This window comes from Phalacrocorax carbo, chromosome 10 (genome assembly GCF_963921805.1).
Source record: "Phalacrocorax carbo chromosome 10, bPhaCar2.1, whole genome shotgun sequence".
In the NCBI taxonomy this organism is placed as follows: domain Eukaryota; kingdom Metazoa; phylum Chordata; class Aves; order Suliformes; family Phalacrocoracidae; genus Phalacrocorax; species Phalacrocorax carbo.
In genome coordinates, this window is record NC_087522.1 from 18,133,210 (window position 1) to 18,148,596 (window position 15,387).

General features: G+C 60.5%; 3 protein-coding genes across 7 annotated transcripts; 1 reads left to right on the plus strand and 2 right to left on the minus strand.

Moving 5' to 3' along the window:
- Positions 1 to 146: 146 nt before the first annotated feature.
- STUB1 (STIP1 homology and U-box containing protein 1) lies at positions 147 to 4,171 on the plus strand. The gene is made up of 7 exons (XM_064462156.1): positions 147 to 429; positions 1,171 to 1,369; positions 1,480 to 1,645; positions 1,741 to 1,831; positions 2,412 to 2,468; positions 2,662 to 2,778; positions 3,169 to 4,171. The coding sequence occupies exons 1-7, from the start codon at positions 253 to 255 to the stop codon at positions 3,292 to 3,294; spliced, it is 933 nt and encodes a 310-aa protein (XP_064318226.1). The 5' UTR covers positions 147 to 252; the 3' UTR covers positions 3,295 to 4,171.
- Positions 4,172 to 4,340: 169 nt separating this feature from the next.
- JMJD8 (jumonji domain containing 8) lies at positions 4,341 to 6,355 on the minus strand. Its single transcript, XM_064462157.1, has 9 exons — positions 6,192 to 6,355; positions 6,024 to 6,107; positions 5,826 to 5,874; positions 5,585 to 5,681; positions 5,421 to 5,489; positions 5,220 to 5,339; positions 5,056 to 5,123; positions 4,761 to 4,895; positions 4,341 to 4,624 (listed from the first exon to the last, which is right to left on the minus strand). Exons 1-9 carry the CDS (start codon positions 6,287 to 6,289, stop codon positions 4,544 to 4,546), a joined length of 801 nt encoding a protein of 266 aa, XP_064318227.1. The 5' UTR covers positions 6,290 to 6,355; the 3' UTR covers positions 4,341 to 4,543.
- A 144-nt stretch (positions 6,356 to 6,499) lies between these two features.
- WDR24 (WD repeat domain 24) lies at positions 6,500 to 14,916 on the minus strand. Of its 5 annotated transcripts, none has more exons than XM_064462150.1 (10): positions 14,811 to 14,916; positions 12,862 to 13,837; positions 12,367 to 12,544; positions 10,873 to 11,548; positions 10,418 to 10,533; positions 9,193 to 9,314; positions 8,743 to 8,847; positions 8,300 to 8,637; positions 7,017 to 7,201; positions 6,500 to 6,857 (listed from the first exon to the last, which is right to left on the minus strand). In XM_064462150.1, the coding sequence occupies exons 2-10, from the start codon at positions 13,340 to 13,342 to the stop codon at positions 6,689 to 6,691; spliced, it is 2,370 nt and encodes a 789-aa protein (XP_064318220.1). In that variant the 5' UTR covers positions 13,343 to 13,837; positions 14,811 to 14,916; the 3' UTR covers positions 6,500 to 6,688. The 5 variants fall into 5 exon arrangements, 4 of the variants coding, with proteins under 4 accessions (XP_064318220.1, XP_064318223.1, XP_064318224.1 ...); XM_064462153.1 differs by having other exon boundaries at positions 12,862 to 13,737; positions 14,811 to 14,913; XM_064462154.1 differs by having other exon boundaries at positions 12,862 to 13,567; positions 14,811 to 14,910.
- Between the last annotated feature and the right edge of the window lie 471 nt (positions 14,917 to 15,387).

Here is a 15,387-nt window from a genome sequence, read left to right on the forward strand (position 1 = left end):
ACGCGCCGTCTCTTCGCTTCCAGACCCCGCCCCTCTGCTCCACGTCCTCGCCCCCTCCTCGCCCCAGGCCCCGCCCATCCGATTGCAAGACCCCGCCCCTCAGCTCATCAGGCCCCGCCCATTCTTTCCTCCGCCCCCGCGGCGGCCCGGCCCCGGAAGCGGCGGCGGCGGCGGCGGCTGTCGCAGTGCGCGGCCGGAGCCAGCAGAGCCGCCGGCCCCATCGGGCCGGGCCGGGCCGGGCCGGGCGGCACCATGAAGGGGAAGGAGGAGCGGGAGGGCGGCGCGGCGGGGCCCGGGGCGGTGGGGCCGGGCGCGGGGGGCGGTAGCCCCGAGAAGAGCCACAGCGCGCAGGAGCACAAGGAGCAGGGGAACCGGCTCTTCGGCGGCCGCAAGTACCCCGAGGCCGCCGCCTGCTACGGCCGCGCCATCGTGAGTCCCAGCGGCGGCATTCCCCCCACCCCACCGGGGCGGGACCGACCCCCGGGACGGGACCCTCTGGGACGCGAACTCCCGGGCCTGGCCTGGATCCCCCTGCGACCAGACCCCCCTCCTGGCCTAGGCCCCTCCCCGGGCTGGGACTCCCCCCCCGGGCCGGGACCCTCCCCTCCAGCTCAGCCTGGACTACTCCCCTCAGGCCTAGCCTAGACCCCCTGCTTTTTTAGGCATAGACACTTTTAGGCCTAGCCCAACCCCCGGGCCCGGCCTGAACCGCCTCCCACCCGAGCCTGGACCCCTCCCTGAGCTCAGGCACCCCCCTGCCAGGCATGTCACACCACCAGACCCGAGCTGGGCCCTCCTCTGTCCCCTCACCTACCAGGGTGCTCTGAGCCTGGGCCTGTTCCCCCTGACCCTGCCATACCCCCAGGCTGGGCTGGGTGCTGCAGACCCACCCTAGGGTAGAGAGCTCCAGCCCCCCCAGCCAGGACATGGTGCCAGGGGGGCTGTCCCCTTTGGGGAGGACACAACAGGCTAGCCCATGGGGACTAGCCCCAGCTTGTCCCCCATCCCTCCCAGCAGCTCCCCATGGGGTGCGAGCCCATGCCAGTACTCCTGGCTCTCAGCAGAGTGACGGTGTTGTGCAGCCAGCTCACCGAGTCACCCAGTTGTCACCATGTCTCACCCCTGCCAGCGGTTGCCGTCACTGGCTGTAACATGGGCCTTGCCTTGCAGAACCGCAACCCCTTGGTGGCTGTCTACTACACCAACCGAGCACTCTGCTACCTGAAGATGCAGCAGCACGACAAGGCGCTAGCAGACTGCAAGCGAGCCCTGGAGCTTGATGGCCAGTCAGTGAAGGCTCACTTCTTCCTGGGCCAGTGCCAGATGGAGATGGAGAACTACGATGAGGCCATCGCCAACCTGCAGAGAGGTGAGTGGCATGGTGCCGGTGCTCCCCTGCCCCTGCCAGCTGCTGGGGAAGAGCCTGGGATGGTGAGAGGGAAGCCAGTGCCAGATCTGAGATGCCCTTTCTCTCCCCAGCCTACAACCTTGCTAAGGAGCAGCGCCTGAATTTTGGGGACGATATCCCCAGTGCACTGCGAATTGCCAAGAAGAAACGCTGGAACAGCATCGAGGAAAAGCGGATCAACCAGGAGAATGAGCTGCACTCCTACCTGACCAAGCTGATTATGGCAGAGAAGGAGAGGTAATATGGCACAGGGCAGCAGCAAAGCCCATAAAGGCTTTTTTACAGAGTGATAGCATCCATCAGTTGCTTCTGACCTCCCTGTTCTGTCCTAGGGAGCTGACTGAGTGCCGAAAGACTCAGCAGGAAGAAAACACGGACGAGAGCCGGAGCCGAATTCAGCTGGCCAGCATCGAGGCCAAACACGTGAGTGGGGAGGCTGGGGCTGCTCATGGAAGCTGGGAGATCAGCCGGGGCTTCCTCCTCCCATCCTCATCCCCATACTCTGCTGTGGCTGAGGAAGCCGCAGAGCTGCAGCTGTGCAGATGAAAGCCAGGATACCCTGAGGCTTCTCAGCCTTTACGTTGTAGCTTGAGCTGCTGTTGCAGGGCTTTTATGTCCCCCCATGACAGCTGTCCTTGCTGTCATCTCTTGTCCCAGCCCTGCAGCAGCACCACCTGTTTGCGCTCCCCCAGCTGCCATACCTGTTCTCCAACAGCTGCGTGTGGGTCTGGGTGCTGGCCCAGCACAGGGGACTAATCCCCAGATAAAAATAGCCCCACAAATGCAGGTTATTTTTAAGCTGGATCGCTCCTGTCACACCATTCAGCCTGGAGCTGTGCGAACACCGGCCAGGGGCTGGAAGACAGAGGGGCCACCAGGGCCCCACTGCCTCATCTCTGCCTGGCACAGCACCCGTGGGATGGGAGGCTTCAAGGCTCTGTCCCCAGGGACCTGTAGCCCCTGTACACTGGGGTGCCCTTGTCCTCAACACCTTCTCTTTCAGGACAAATACCTGGCAGACATGGACGAGCTCTTCTCTCAAGTGGATGAGAAGAGGAAGGTGAGTGTCCCCCAGCCTGCACTCCCATCTTGAGCTGCTCACCACAAACCTACTTGAGTCCCTGCTACCAACTCTTCCGTTTTCCCTGCTTTCCTGCTCTGAGCCGATGCCACCTCCCAACCCTTTTTTCTTTTCCCCTGATACTGGGCTTGCCAAGCCCCCTCCTGACTCAGCTCTGCTTTTCTTGAGCCAGAAGCGGGACATCCCTGACTACCTGTGCGGGAAGATCAGTTTTGAGCTAATGCGAGAGCCCTGCATCACGCCCAGCGGGATCACCTATGACAGGAAGGACATTGAGGAACACCTCCAGGTACCACCAGGATCTTGCCTGTCTCCTGCCTGCCCTCCCTCGGTGCGAAGACAGCTGCCTGCCCAATTAAGGGCTTAAAAACCTCCTTGAGTTTCATCCTGGTTACCTGCCTGGGTGGCTCCCTGCAGAGGTGCCAGGGCAGGCAGGAAGGCAGCGGGTGCTGCCTGAAGCAGGAGGTGGCTGTTCGCAGGGGGTCTTCTGCCTTGACCTGCTCTCATTGGGCTGGGAGGCACCTTCAGAGGGGGCTCCTCCTCCGCCCCACTCTTTCCTCCCCTGGCAAATGTCTGGCAGCAGCCAGGTGTCTGTGTGCTGGCCTCGTGGCTGCCTGGGCCCTGGGGCTGAGGCTGGGCACGTGGAGTAACCGGTTCGTGGCTGTCTCCTCCCTTGCAGCGTGTGGGGCATTTTGATCCAGTGACGCGGAGTCCCCTGACCCAGGACCAGCTGATCCCCAACCTCGCCATGAAGGAAGTGATAGACGCATTTATCTCAGAGAACGGCTGGGTGGAGGATTACTGAGGGGCTAAGGGGGGGAAGTGCTGGCCCACCTGGGCACCCCTCCCCCCCCCAACCACAGCGGCACAGACAGCTCTTGCTGGGCTGGCACCATGCCTTACTCGCTCTCCGGCTGTTCCCCTTCTGCTCCAGGTGCCCAGCAGCAGCGCTGGGCAGGGGCATATTGCCATCTCCCCTTCCCAAGGAACTGCAGTGGCTGGGCGGGCACAAAGGCTCCCCAGGCTCCCCTCTTCACCAGCTCCTTGTGGAGCACCTGCCTGGCCCTTTGGAGAAGGCTGGCTTGTTGCGGTGGCCTGGAAAGTCTCACCAACATCTTCATCACCTGGAGAGCAGCATCCCCCTTGGCTACAGAAGCTGACAATCCTCAAAGATCACGTCCTGTGCTGGGGAGGTGCTGCGAGGAGCTTGCCAGGACGAGTGCCTGGTGCTGGTCTGGCCCAGCCCAGTCTCCTCCCTGTGTAGATAGTTGTTTCCTTCTCCTTCCATCTCCTGCCTGGCCAGGGTCGTGTTCGCCTCATTCATGTAAATAGCCACTTGCCAGGGTGGGAGAGCAACGTTCCTGCTGCAGATGCCGACTTGCCCTCTGGCTTTTCCTGGGAAACAACTGCCCCCAGGCTGGAAGGGGCTGGCTCACGTGTCCCCTTGCCTACCGCGAGCATGGTTTCCTGCTAACAACCACCTGGGTTAAAGTTCTTCTTCCTTTTACTGAAATCCCTTTAAAAAAAAAAAAACCACAAAACGACAAACAAAACCAGCCAACAAATCCATGGCTGACTGAGCTCCAGCATTTCGGTCGGCAGACAGCCTGCCTGGCTTTTGAGCACCCTCTGGAAGTTTGCCAATGTTAATTAAAAAAATAAAAAAAAAGGTCAGCAATAAATGTGGAAAAAGAGGTGGAGTGGTTCACAGCAGCACTCTCTGCACCAGACAGGCCATGTCCTGGCTTGGGAACCAGTGTCGTCCCACAAAGAACAGGTTTGCCTGTCCCCTGTGCCACAACCCTCCCTGCCTGCATGCTGGTGGTGGGGACATAGTAATATGTGAAGCGCTATGGCAGAACAACTTTAATCCAAGGGGGAGGGAAAAGACACGTAAAAACCAGAATGTCTTCAGGCACTTGGTCCCAACACTGGTAGCTGAGTGGAGAGCTGCTGGTGCTGCCCTTCCATGGCAGGGCAGGAGCTGGAGGTGCCACCCAGCACGCTCTCGCCGTGGCTGTGATGACAGCAACACATCCTTGTCCTTCCCAGCTCTACCCCAGGAAGGTGGAGATGAAGACGCTGGTGTCCAGGTTGAGCGTGGCATGCCACCAGCGGTCAGGGAAGTACAGGACCTGCCAGGAGAGAGCAGTGGGGTCCCATGGGCTCCTGAGGGGCACTGGCTGGGCTGGGGGGGAGGGGGGGTCGCCTCCATTCTCCTGGTGGGAGCAGAGACCCCAGGTGACACAGGCTGTCCCAGGCTGGACTCACCTCCCCTGGGTGGATGGTGCACTCCAGTGGCCGCTCGGCCGGCAGCAGCGTGGGGTATGTGTGGTGGAGCCAGGCCAGTGTCGTCTCATTGGGGTGGAAGTGGGGTGTTTTATCTGGTGGGTACAGAAACCAGCGCTGGAAGAAACCGGGGAGGGGGACAGCATTATTTTCCCTCTAGCCCCTTGGGCTCAGCCCCAGAGGGGCTCGTCCATCCCACCACGTTCAGGGGATCCCCTTTGAGGGTCTTCTTTCTCTCCTCCCTCCCCAAATACCTTCCCCTGCCCTCAACTCTCACCTTCCTGCCAAAGATCACCTCAGAGAAACCAGGGCCGTGCCAGTGAAAGGGAACACCAGACCCCGAGCCTGCGGTGGGATTGGAGGAGAGTTGGTGCTGGGGAATCCTCCCAGGTTCCCCCCATGGGGCTGCCCGTACCCACCACCACCTCTGCCGGTGCCCACCTGCAATCCCAAAGCTGTAGGCAGGGCTGGTGCCTGGGATGCGGAACGCAGGGGGCACGTACTGCTGGAAGAGGTGGCCCCACTCAGTAAAGTTGTTGTCCCCGAAGAAGTAGAGGGTGTCTGGGGGTGGGGAAGACAGGGAGGATGAGGCTGGTGAGGAGGCCCAGTGCTGGCTGCGGGGAGTGGGATGGCACTACCCACCACTGCCCAGCCTGGCCGGATCCTGTGGCTTCAGCAGCTGCTCCACATACTCCCGGAAGGGCATGTCCACTGCAGGCAGGGGAGAGCTGTAGGGCCATGGTGGCAGTCCCCAGGGCAGGTCCTGCCTGCCAAGGGGGCTGCAGGGTGCTGCCCGCCGCCCTCACCTTTGTGGTAGGAGTAGGTGTTGGCCGTGCTGAGCCGCACCGGGAGGGCCCCGAAAGCCGCCAGCAGCTTCTCCCGGGTGCAGAGGGCACGGAAGGCCTGGGGTGGGAGTGGGGGGCACGGTGGGGCCGGGTTGGGGTAGAAGGCTGCCGCCGCCGCTCCCATGGCCCCGCTGTCCCGTGTGCCCCCCTCCCCGCCCTCAGCCCTCTCTGGAGGCCCCCGGTCCCCCCTCCAGGCACTCACCGAGTTGTCCGTGATCCCGCGTAGGATAACGGGTCGGGAGAAGGCGAACCTGGGGGTAGAAGCACCGCACCAGGGTCCCGCATAGGGCGACCCGGGGCCGGCCCCGACCCACCCCCCCGGGGGCACCGGGCCCTCTCCCCGATCCACCCCCGGTGGGCACCGGCTCTGCCCCGCCCCCGCCGCCCAGGCCGTCTGTACCGCTGCAGGAAGAGGGAGTAGGTGAGGGAGGCGTCGGCCCGCTCAACGGTGCATCGCTTCTCTTCCGGGACCGTGCCCGCCAGCCTGCAACAGAAGGCTCCGCTCGGCACCGGGCCCGGCAGCACAGGCACAGCCCTCCAGCCCTCCCCCCACGCCCCCCGCCCTTACCAGCCACCGCCCGGCGCGTCGGCGCAGGCCGCGGGATGGGCCCAGGCCAGCGGCAGCAGCAGCAGCGAGAGCAGCCATCGCCTCGCCGCCGCCGCCATCGGGGAGCGGGACAGCGCCAGCACCGCGGCCGCCGGCGGACTACGCTTCCCGGCAGGCACCGCGGCCCGCGCGGACACCGCGCACTGCCACTGGCTGGGCGCGTCCCTACGGATCCCGGCGGGGCCCACGACCGGGCTCCCCCCAGGACCCCATGGCTGCCCCAGGGGCTGCTGGGGCCGGGTTAGGCAAAGACAAGAGGCAGGGCTCAATTCAGCTGCTCTGTTTTGGTTTAATCCAGTACAAAAGGGCTGGTCAGGGACCCGGGGGAAGCACCCCCAGCCCCTATTTACACAAAAATAAATACAGGGAGAGAGGTGTGGTGAGAGCAGGCAGGCATAAGACCCTGCCTGCCACTTCCGGCCCCACCTGGCTACTGTCTGCCCCAGCCAGTGAGGGGCTCAGGTGTACTCGCAGAGGTGACCGCAGCCAGCAGGGCAGTGGGAGCTGGTCTCCAGCCACTTCATGATGTGCTGGAGGTGGCCGCCGTGGCTGCAGCCCTGGCACCAGACGAAGAGTCCCTTCACAACGTGGTGACAGACAGCACACATGCTGGCACACTGCCGACACCTGCACCGGAGAGAAGGGGGTGAGCATAGCATTTGGGGGGGGGCAGTGAGGGGGGACTGGGGGCACCAACCCCATCCTCCTGCCCCCACAGCCCCTTTGGGACTCCCCCCAGTGACCAGAGCACCATCCCTTCCTCCCTGCTCACAGCGCTGCCCTCACCTGTCACAGATCCAGCCCCTGTTGCTCATCGGCCGCTTGCAGTTGCTGCAGTTGACATGCAGAGTCGTGGAGGCCTGGTTGAGGCAGTTGACAGCACGGCATGTGCTCAGCTTGATCACCTCGTTGGAGATGTTCCAGAGCTGGAAGCGCTGAAGCAGGTCGATGTAGGATGTGTACCAGTGCTCCTGGGGATGGTCATAGAATGTCCTGAGTTGGAAGGGACCTAACAAAGATCATCAAGTCCAACTCCTGTCCCTGTGGAGGACAACTCCAAAATTCACACCATGTGTCTGAGGGCATTGTCCAAGTGCTTCTTGAATATTGTCAGGCTTGGTGCTATGACTACATCCCTGGGGAACCTGCTCCAGTGCTTCTCCACCCTCTGGGGGAAGAACCTTTTCCTAATACCCAACCTAAACCTCCCCTGGCACATCCTCCTGCCATTCCCTCAGGTCCTATCGTTGGTCACCAGAGAGAAGAGATCAGCACCTGCCCCTCCTCCTCCCCTTGTGAGGAAGCTGCAGACCGCTATGAGGTCTCCCCCGTCTCTTCTCCAGGCTGAACAAACCAAGTGACTTTAGCCACTCCTTGTATGGTTTCTCCCCTAAACCCTTCACCAACTTCGTGGCCCTTCTCTGGACACTCTCTAGTAGCTTTGTATCCTTAATGTTCTGTGGTGCCCACAACTGCACAGAGCACTTGAGGTGAGGCCGCACCAGTGCGGAGCAGAGTGGGACAACCACCTCCCTCGACCAGCTGCAATGCAGTGCTTGATGCACCCCAGGACACCGTTGGCCCTCTTGGCTGCCAGGGCACACTGTTGGCTCATGTTCAAACACTGTTGGCTCATTTTGGTCACAGACAGCTGAGCCCCAACACACCCCAAAATCCCCCCGGGATCCCAGCCCAGTATCTGAAAGGCAAGATCCCTGCAGCCAGAGGAACTGCTCTGTGGGGCTGGGGAAAAGGCGTCCTTCCCCAAATCAACAGGCCAAGGCCAATTCCCCACCCTGGCCCTGTGGACACCACCTCGGGTCCCTGTCAAGACTGGTGGGAGGGCAGCCAGCTGGGTACCAGGCATCTTGGAGCTGCCCACCCCAGGTTAGAGCAGGCCTGGAGAAGAAGGGAGGTGCCCAGGGTGCAGGCAGGATCCCATTGTGTTGGGATACACGACCTCTGGGTCCCACCGAGGTGTCCTACTGCATCTCGTGGGGTTGCTGCACCAGCCCTGAAGTGAGGGTTCAGTTCCTATGCAACCAGGAAGGGGCTTCCTGGGGTCTCACCTGGGTCTGCTCGTCAATCTCCTTGCGGATGCGGTCTCCCAACACAATGAGGACAGACACGGCTGTCTGCACATCACCTTGCTCAGCATAGAAGAGAAGGGTGTCCCGCACGATGGGATTGAAGAAGTCGGAGGGCAGGCGGTTCTCATAGAGCGAGTGGGAGATGGAGATGAGGGAGAAGGATTCCACAGGCGTCAGTGACACTGTCTCAGCCTCATTGCCGCTGACGTGAGGGGAGTCAGCTTTGTCTTGCAGGTGGTCCAAGGCTGATGGGTTGTCCACGATTTCATGGCGCAGAGGAAAGGCTTCTTGGGGAAGGCTGTATTCCTGCTCTTCAGCTGTGAAGAGAGATATCTGCTCAGGAACAAGTAGGGAAGGCCAGGAGAATATCCAGCTGCATGTCTGGGACAAGCAACACCTCCTAGCATCAGCTGCACACTCACCGTGCGGGTTCTCATGGTCCATCATGTACAGGTCATCCTCATCCGCTTCCACGTCTCCCAGCAGGTAGTCTGCAGGGACGTCACTGCCCTCTGTCTCCTCGTTGTCTGTGTGCCCAGGGAGAGAGAAATCAGCTTATCTCCCTCAGGCACACAGTTGGATCTGCACCCTCTGTGTCCTGCCCCAGCATGCCAGACTGCATCTGAGCCCAGTGGCTCAGCTCTCCACCACAGTCGTATTCCCGGCACCCGCAGCCACCACTGTGGGGGTCATGGGGGTAAACTGTCCTTCTGCAGTGCCCTGGGGCTCAGCGTGCTTCACCTGGCAGCTGCAGCAGGCCCAATCACTCCAATTTACAAGATAAATTTACCAGTTCATCCTATGTCAGGGCCATCTACAGCTAAGGAGGGAAGAGCTGTAGGACTGAGACTGTGCCACCCCAGAAACATTACCCTCGTTGTTGATCAGGGTGGAGGAAGAATCCATGAGGATGTTTTCTGTGCGGCTTTCTCCTTTGCTGCGGTCCAATCTCGACTCACTGCCCAGCCCAGAGGGGATGTCCTTCAGGTTAAAGCTGGGAAAGAAGCCAAATTTAATAGTCACAGCTTCCGTTCTAGCCAGCAAACAGTCTGGAAAGAGGTCTCCAGTTCCGATTTCAGTGGTGAAACACAAGATACAGCAATTTCCCTGAGTACACTGAAGTCAGCTGTCCCCACTTTTTAACTTAAAAATAAAGATACCTTAAAATTGTTAACACACACCTTTCACCAAGCCTGGCGTCTCCACACACACCACACAGGTGCCCACAAATGTCTTCCTAAATGATTTCAGAGCTGAGCACAGGCTCTTGACTCTACCTCTTAATATTTACCTTCACCTCAGAGGTAGGTAAACAAGAGCTGCCTCGCTACAAGGTGTTTTGCTGTTTGTTATGCATCACTGCTTTCGGGCTTCACCAAGATGGAAAAGGAAGGGAATGGGGTTGAAGCAGAGCAAAGGTCTTCAGCTTGCTGCCTGCAGTGTTTAAGTCAGCAACAATCAGTGACCCGTCTGGATGCAGAGCTTGGTTGAGGAGAGTGTTTCCTTTGATGGTATTTGAGGATTTGCCACTCACCCTGGGAACCCAGCCTTGCAAGGTCTGACAGCTAATTTGGTGTCCTCACACCTCACTTTTACATGTCATTGAGAAGAGGAAAAACAAGTTTTCCTGCTTCATCAGCCCACTGTGGGGCACTGCACACCAGCAAGCCACTCGCAGAGCTGGGCTGTCTTCTCTCTTTGAAAGGCAAAGGACAACCTCTCCACACCAGCACTTCTGGCTCCAGCAGCAAGGCAGGGGTTCTCTATCTCCAGCCCTCAGTCACAGTCACTAATTAAATAACTGCAAAGATGATACTAGCCCCATCATAGCTTCAAACTTCATTTCAAGGAGGGAAGGGAGCAGCATACAAGGCTGTACGGCTCAAGGCCGGCCTGGCTGCTTTCTTTGCATACCCACATGGAAAATGGCTGTGTTCAAATGATACCAACCTGCAAATCAGCGTGGCCTGAGGCTGGGGGAGAGCTGTCCCTCCTCCCACCCTGTGACTCCAACTCAGCAAAGGAGCTGTCTCTGCTCTCCCACTCACAGAGCCACCCCAGCCAGCGTGTTGTTCGCTGTGGCTCCAGCAACCTTACCTGTTCATGAGCGGGAGGGTGGTGCTGCCTTTCCCCATGCTGTGGTTGAGGTTGACAGACGACACAGTGCCAAGGCTGGAATAGATTATTCGCAGCATTGTCCATGTTTGAGCCACCTGTATGAGAGACAGCCACGGTCAGACCTCGCCAGGCTAAAGACCAGGCCCTGTGCAGCCACGCACCCATCTGCAAACTCCCATCATCAGCTGATCTAGAGCTGGGCAGGCTCTTGGGACCGGGAGGGGGTCAATTTTCTGGCTAATGATCTGTGCTTGTTGTAGGCAACAGCGCTACGGGTTTGGTGCCAAGCAGAGGTACACTTTCTGGGGACAGCCAGATGCCACATCCCAACGGAGAGCTGCCATTGGGCCCGGGTGGTGGGCCTCACCCTGACAGCATTTTTCAACCTCGGCACCAGCCTAGGCCTGCACCAGAGTCTCCAGCCTAGTTCTTACCTGGTTGCGGTCCAAGCCCTTGGCCACCTTGGCATTGTGGTCGCAGAGCTCAGCCAGCGGCCTGCCGGCCAGCGCATACTGCTTGGCAGTGTGCACAAACCAGTCCATGCTGCCGCTCTCCACATCTGTCTCGAAGACACTGAGGGTGCTGGAGGAGGAGATGTACTCAAACTGCTCTGTGGGGTCCAGCTTGCGCTTGAAGAAGATGGGGTGACGCCGGTCCCCGATGTAGGGTTTGCGGTTGGAATCGGAGCTGATGAGGCTCTCCTTGGCGGCGAAGGCCAGGTCTCCATAGAGGCTGTAGCACAGCCCCTCAGGGTTGGCCCGGTCGATGGGCTGGCTGGCGTCCTTGAAGATGTGCTGGTAAAGGGTGCTGTCCTTAGAGCCTGACAGGAGGAAATAGGGGTCATGCAGGTGACGCCACACGATGCCCGTGGTGACATCCTTGTGCTCCTCGAACATGGCGGAGGGGATGAAGGGACGCCGCACGTCCCAGACGTAGATGTTGTGGTCCACCATCATGGAGCAGGTGGCAATGTGGTGCTTGCACTCTGGGCGCCACTTCACACGGGCCACAGAGGCGATGGTCTGCACGCAGTAGATCTCCTTTGCCCGCGTGGTGTTCATGTCCCACACCTTCACCATCTTATCTCGGCCGCCTGTTGCCAGCCAGCCCCTGGAAGAAGGATGGAGAAAGACAGTGAGATGCCAGCTTGGGCCAGGATCTGTGTCTGTGCATCTCTCCTTTCCCACCCTGGCACAGAAACACTCATGACACAGTTGTGACCATGTCCACACCAAGGGGAGGCAGCCGGGCTGCTACCCTAATGCCTCTGCCCTCCGATAACCAGGTTGGGCAACACCCTCCTTCCTGCTCCCGTTTAAGGCCCTGCATCTTTAAAGCCACACTCATCTGAAGGGCTTCCATCCAGACCAGCTCCCCACCACCTCTGATTTCCACTTGCCAGGGACAGCAGAGGGGAAAAAGGCCAGTTGGAACGTATTTCAGTGCCTCCCTAAGCTCATGAGGAATCACAGCGCTGCCTGGCAGGGAGTGAGGAGGGACCTGCGCACCACAACAACTTTCCAGCCACACCCAACTGCCCCCCAGGAAAGGCAGGAGGAAAACACGATCAAACACAAGCAAGCCGTGTCCCAGAGCAGCTGCGCAGCATCTATCCCTGAGCCAAGCACTGGAGCAAGAGGCTGCCCTGACATAAGGGGCACGATAGCAGCTTGCTATACCCCACCATTAGCAACCTAGTACCTCAGGGTCCCCTGATTTGTCAAAAAAAACCAAAACCAAAACATGTCAACACTCCCCCAGATCAATGTAATAATTGCACCCATCTTCCAGAAACAGCCCAGCCCCTGACACAAGGGCCAGGGTATCAGAGACCCTGCTTTCCCCTAAAAAGGTCCCAACCCCATTTTTAGGGCCTCCTTTGTCTCTGCCAAGGCCGGGCAGCTGGCAGGGTCTGGCCCCGCACACACCTGTCCTCTGGGTGCCAGTCACAGCAGAAGACAGGCCCGTTGTGGGCTGTGAACATTCTCTCATAGCGGTCTGGCCGACGGATGTCCCACAGCTGCACGTTCCCATTCTCAAAGGTGGCGGCAAATGTAAAGTAGTCCCGGATGCTGAACTGGACATCACGTACACTCTCTGACTGGCCTGAGCAGGGACAGAAATTGAGTTACGGTGGGACAGAGTTCCAGCAAGGCTGAAAACCTCATCAGAGGAGCCATGACGGTCACCAGCCCAGAGAGGAGGGGAAGCAGGAAGCGATGTGGCCACCTTCCACCTCCTTTGCAGACCCAGCCCACCACCGAGTGGCTAAAAAGAGCAGCAAAATGCCTCTTAGCTCCCCCTCTGCCTGCTCCAGACTTCACACCCGAGTAAACCCTCCCCCCAGGCATGGGGGAAGGACAAAGCACCCAACATTTGCCTCTCACCAGAGTAGGGGGACAAGCAACAGCCAGCATTCATACCAGAGAAGGTGCTGACAGAGTCCTTCTTGCGCAGGTCAAAGCATTTCATGTAGCCATCCTGGGAGCCGCTGAGGAGCATGTAGACCTCGGTGGGGTGGAAGCAGACCTTGTTGACAGTGCGCTTATGCTCAGTGAAGAGCTGGTCCTGCTTGTTGCGGGACGGCTTGCCCAGGTTCCAGGTGACAACCACACCGTTGGTGGCGGCAGTGGCCAGCAGGTTCTCATCCATCTGGTGCCACACCACATCTGCACAGCTGAAGTTCAAGGAGGGTTTTCGGCCAACACGGAGGTTCAGCTTCTCCACAAACTGGTCCTCCTCGATGGAGTAGATCTTGAAGATGTTGCGGCCAGCCACCACCACCTGGGCAGCATCACGGCACACGCTGATGGCATTGGCAGGGGCATCCAGGTGGCAGAACATGGTCCGTCCCATGAGGGCATTGCCTCCCAGGGCAGTGGTGACTCTGGCCATTTTCTCCATGGCCGTCCTTGGGGTGCACTCCCCTCTCCAGGAGCAGGCTTGGAGGCTTGTGTCCCCACAGGCTGCATTCACGCTCACACGGCCGCCCTGCTCCACCTCAGCCAGAGCTGGGAAGGGACAGGCTTGGCTCCTGCAGGTCCTGGCAGGCCCAGGTGGCTTCAACTGCAGCTTTTTGTGGCCACATCAACAGGCTCTGGAGGTAAGAGGCTACAGCCCGGTTGCTACCTGTGGGGAGAGAGATACAGCCCAGCGCCGGACTTTTCCTCCTGCTGCTGTCTGTCAGTACCTCTCAGGGAGTTCTTGAAAACCTCTTCGGTGTTTCTTTTTTGCTCAGTTCAACCCTCCAAGATGCTCCACTGATGAGGGCAGCTCTTGGTGACACTACAGCAGGCCAACTACAGCAACGTGGACTGAGGTGAGCAGCATCTCCAGCAAGAGGTTGGGTTATACAAGGCCGCAGCCATCTCTGTGGTGCACTCCCTGCTCCCCAAACCCCTGCAAGCACCACAGGCAGGGGTTCACTCTGCTTCTCCAGTTGGGAGGGCAGCCAGCAGCTCCCCCTGCCAGGCAGAGAAGCAGCTCTTCCCATCCCTGCCCCAGGCCAGGGTGTCAGGGGCTGGCAGCTACTCTGGGGGAGCCCTGAGGCAAGCAAGGCTGCCTGGAGGTTGCAAGGGTGTCTGGGGGCACCCACAGGTTGGCCCCCTCTGAGCCAGGCCCTCCTGCTCCTACACCCTTCCATCGCCAGGAGCCCCAGCCCCCCTCACAGCCCACATTCCCCCCATCCTCAGGGCCCACTCCTGACCCACAGACTCCTCAGAACCTCCTCAGGGACCCCATAGCCCCCCAGAGCCCCCTCCCATCCCTCAGAGCCTCCTCAGGGGTCCCTCACAACCCCTCAGCCCTGCAGAGCTCCCTCAGGGACCCCTCCCACCACTCAGAGCCTCCTCAGGGCCCTCCCAGAACCACCTCAGGGATCCCTCCTACCTCTCAGAGTCCCCTCCCGCCCCTCAGAACCCCTCAGCCCCCCACAGTCCCCTCCCACCCCAGAGTCCACTCCTGCCCCTCAGGGACCACCCAGTGTCCCCTCTCAACCCTCAGCGCTCCCTCAGAGGAGCCCCCTCCTGCCCCTCAGGGATCTCTCACAGACCCTCAGGACCCTCTTCTGCCGCTCAGAGGCCCCTCCCACCCAGGAGTCCCCTCAGGTGTCTCTCCCGCCCCTCACGGCCTCCTCAGGGCCCCTTCTCACCCCTCAGAATCCCTCAGCCCCCCAGAGCCCCCTCAGGATCCCCTCCCAACGCTCAGGGTCCCCTCCGAGGAGCCCTCTCCCACCCCGGAGCCCACTCAGGGCCCCCCCAGAGGAGGCCCCTCAGTGCCCCCTCTCACCCTTCAGGGGCCTTCAGGGCCCCCCCGGAGCCCCCTCATGGCCCCCTCCCGCTCCTCAGCCCCCCACGTCACCGCCGTGCCGTACCCGGTGCCGGTGCAGCCCCACCGGCAGCTCTGACCCAGCAGGCTCCGCCGGCCGCCCCCACCACGGAAACGGCCGCCGAGCCCCGCCCCTCTTCCGTCGAGCCACGCCCACTTCCGCTACCGAGCCTCGCACGCCCCGCCCCGGGATCAAGCCCCGCCCCTGGCGCGGGGAGACGGGTCGTGGTGGGCGGGGCTCACTGTGGGGAACGGAGGGACGTGGGTGTGCAGGTGGGGGAAAATGGGGGTGTCGGGGGGGATATAGGGTGTATTGAGGGTGGGGTGCCAGGGATATGGGGGGCCCAGGAGCAGTGGGGGTGCCGGGGGATCTGGGGTGCATTGGGGGTGGGCATGTCAGGGAGATGTGGGATGCAGGGGGGAAAATGGGGGTGTCGAGAGGATATGGGGTGCATTGGGGGTATAGGGATCTACTGAGGGGATATGAGAGTGCACTGAGGAGCTGTCTGGGGGATTGGGGGTGCACTGGGGTTTAGGGGTACATGGGCGTGGCTATACAGGGAGATACAAGGCTACACTAGGGGGTGGGTGTGCAGGGGGTATGGGGGTGCACTGCCATGGAG

What these genes read in the sequence shown, in the direction of transcription:
- STUB1 (XM_064462156.1), top strand. Translation starts at nt 253, where the DNA reads ATGAAGGGGAAGGAGGAGCGGGAGGGCGGCGCGGCGGGGCCCGGGGCG. An exon ending in ATTATGGCAGAGAAGGAGAG is followed by an intron (nt 1,646 to 1,740) that starts GTAATATGGCAC and finishes GTTCTGTCCTAG; the next exon opens with GGAGCTGACTGAGTGCCGAA. An exon ending in ACATTGAGGAACACCTCCAG is followed by an intron (nt 2,779 to 3,168) that starts GTACCACCAGGA and finishes CCTCCCTTGCAG; the next exon opens with CGTGTGGGGCATTTTGATCC.
- WDR24 (XM_064462150.1), bottom strand. Translation starts at nt 13,342, where the DNA reads ATGGAGAAAATGGCCAGAGTCACCACTGCCCTGGGAGGCAATGCCCTC. An exon ending in GGACCATGAGAACCCGCACG is followed by an intron (nt 8,638 to 8,742) that starts GTGAGTGTGCAG and finishes CTCTCTTCACAG; the next exon opens with CTGAAGAGCAGGAATACAGC. An exon ending in AGGGGCTGGATCTGTGACAG is followed by an intron (nt 6,858 to 7,016) that starts GTGAGGGCAGCG and finishes TCTCCGGTGCAG; the next exon opens with GTGTCGGCAGTGTGCCAGCA.
- JMJD8 (XM_064462157.1), bottom strand. Translation starts at nt 6,289, where the DNA reads ATGGCGGCGGCGGCGAGGCGATGGCTGCTCTCGCTGCTGCTGCTGCCG. An exon ending in CACCTACTCCTACCACAAAG is followed by an intron (nt 5,490 to 5,584) that starts GTGAGGGCGGCG and finishes CCCTGCCTGCAG; the next exon opens with TGGACATGCCCTTCCGGGAG. An exon ending in AGGTGATCTTTGGCAGGAAG is followed by an intron (nt 4,896 to 5,055) that starts GTGAGAGTTGAG and finishes GGTTTCTTCCAG; the next exon opens with CGCTGGTTTCTGTACCCACC.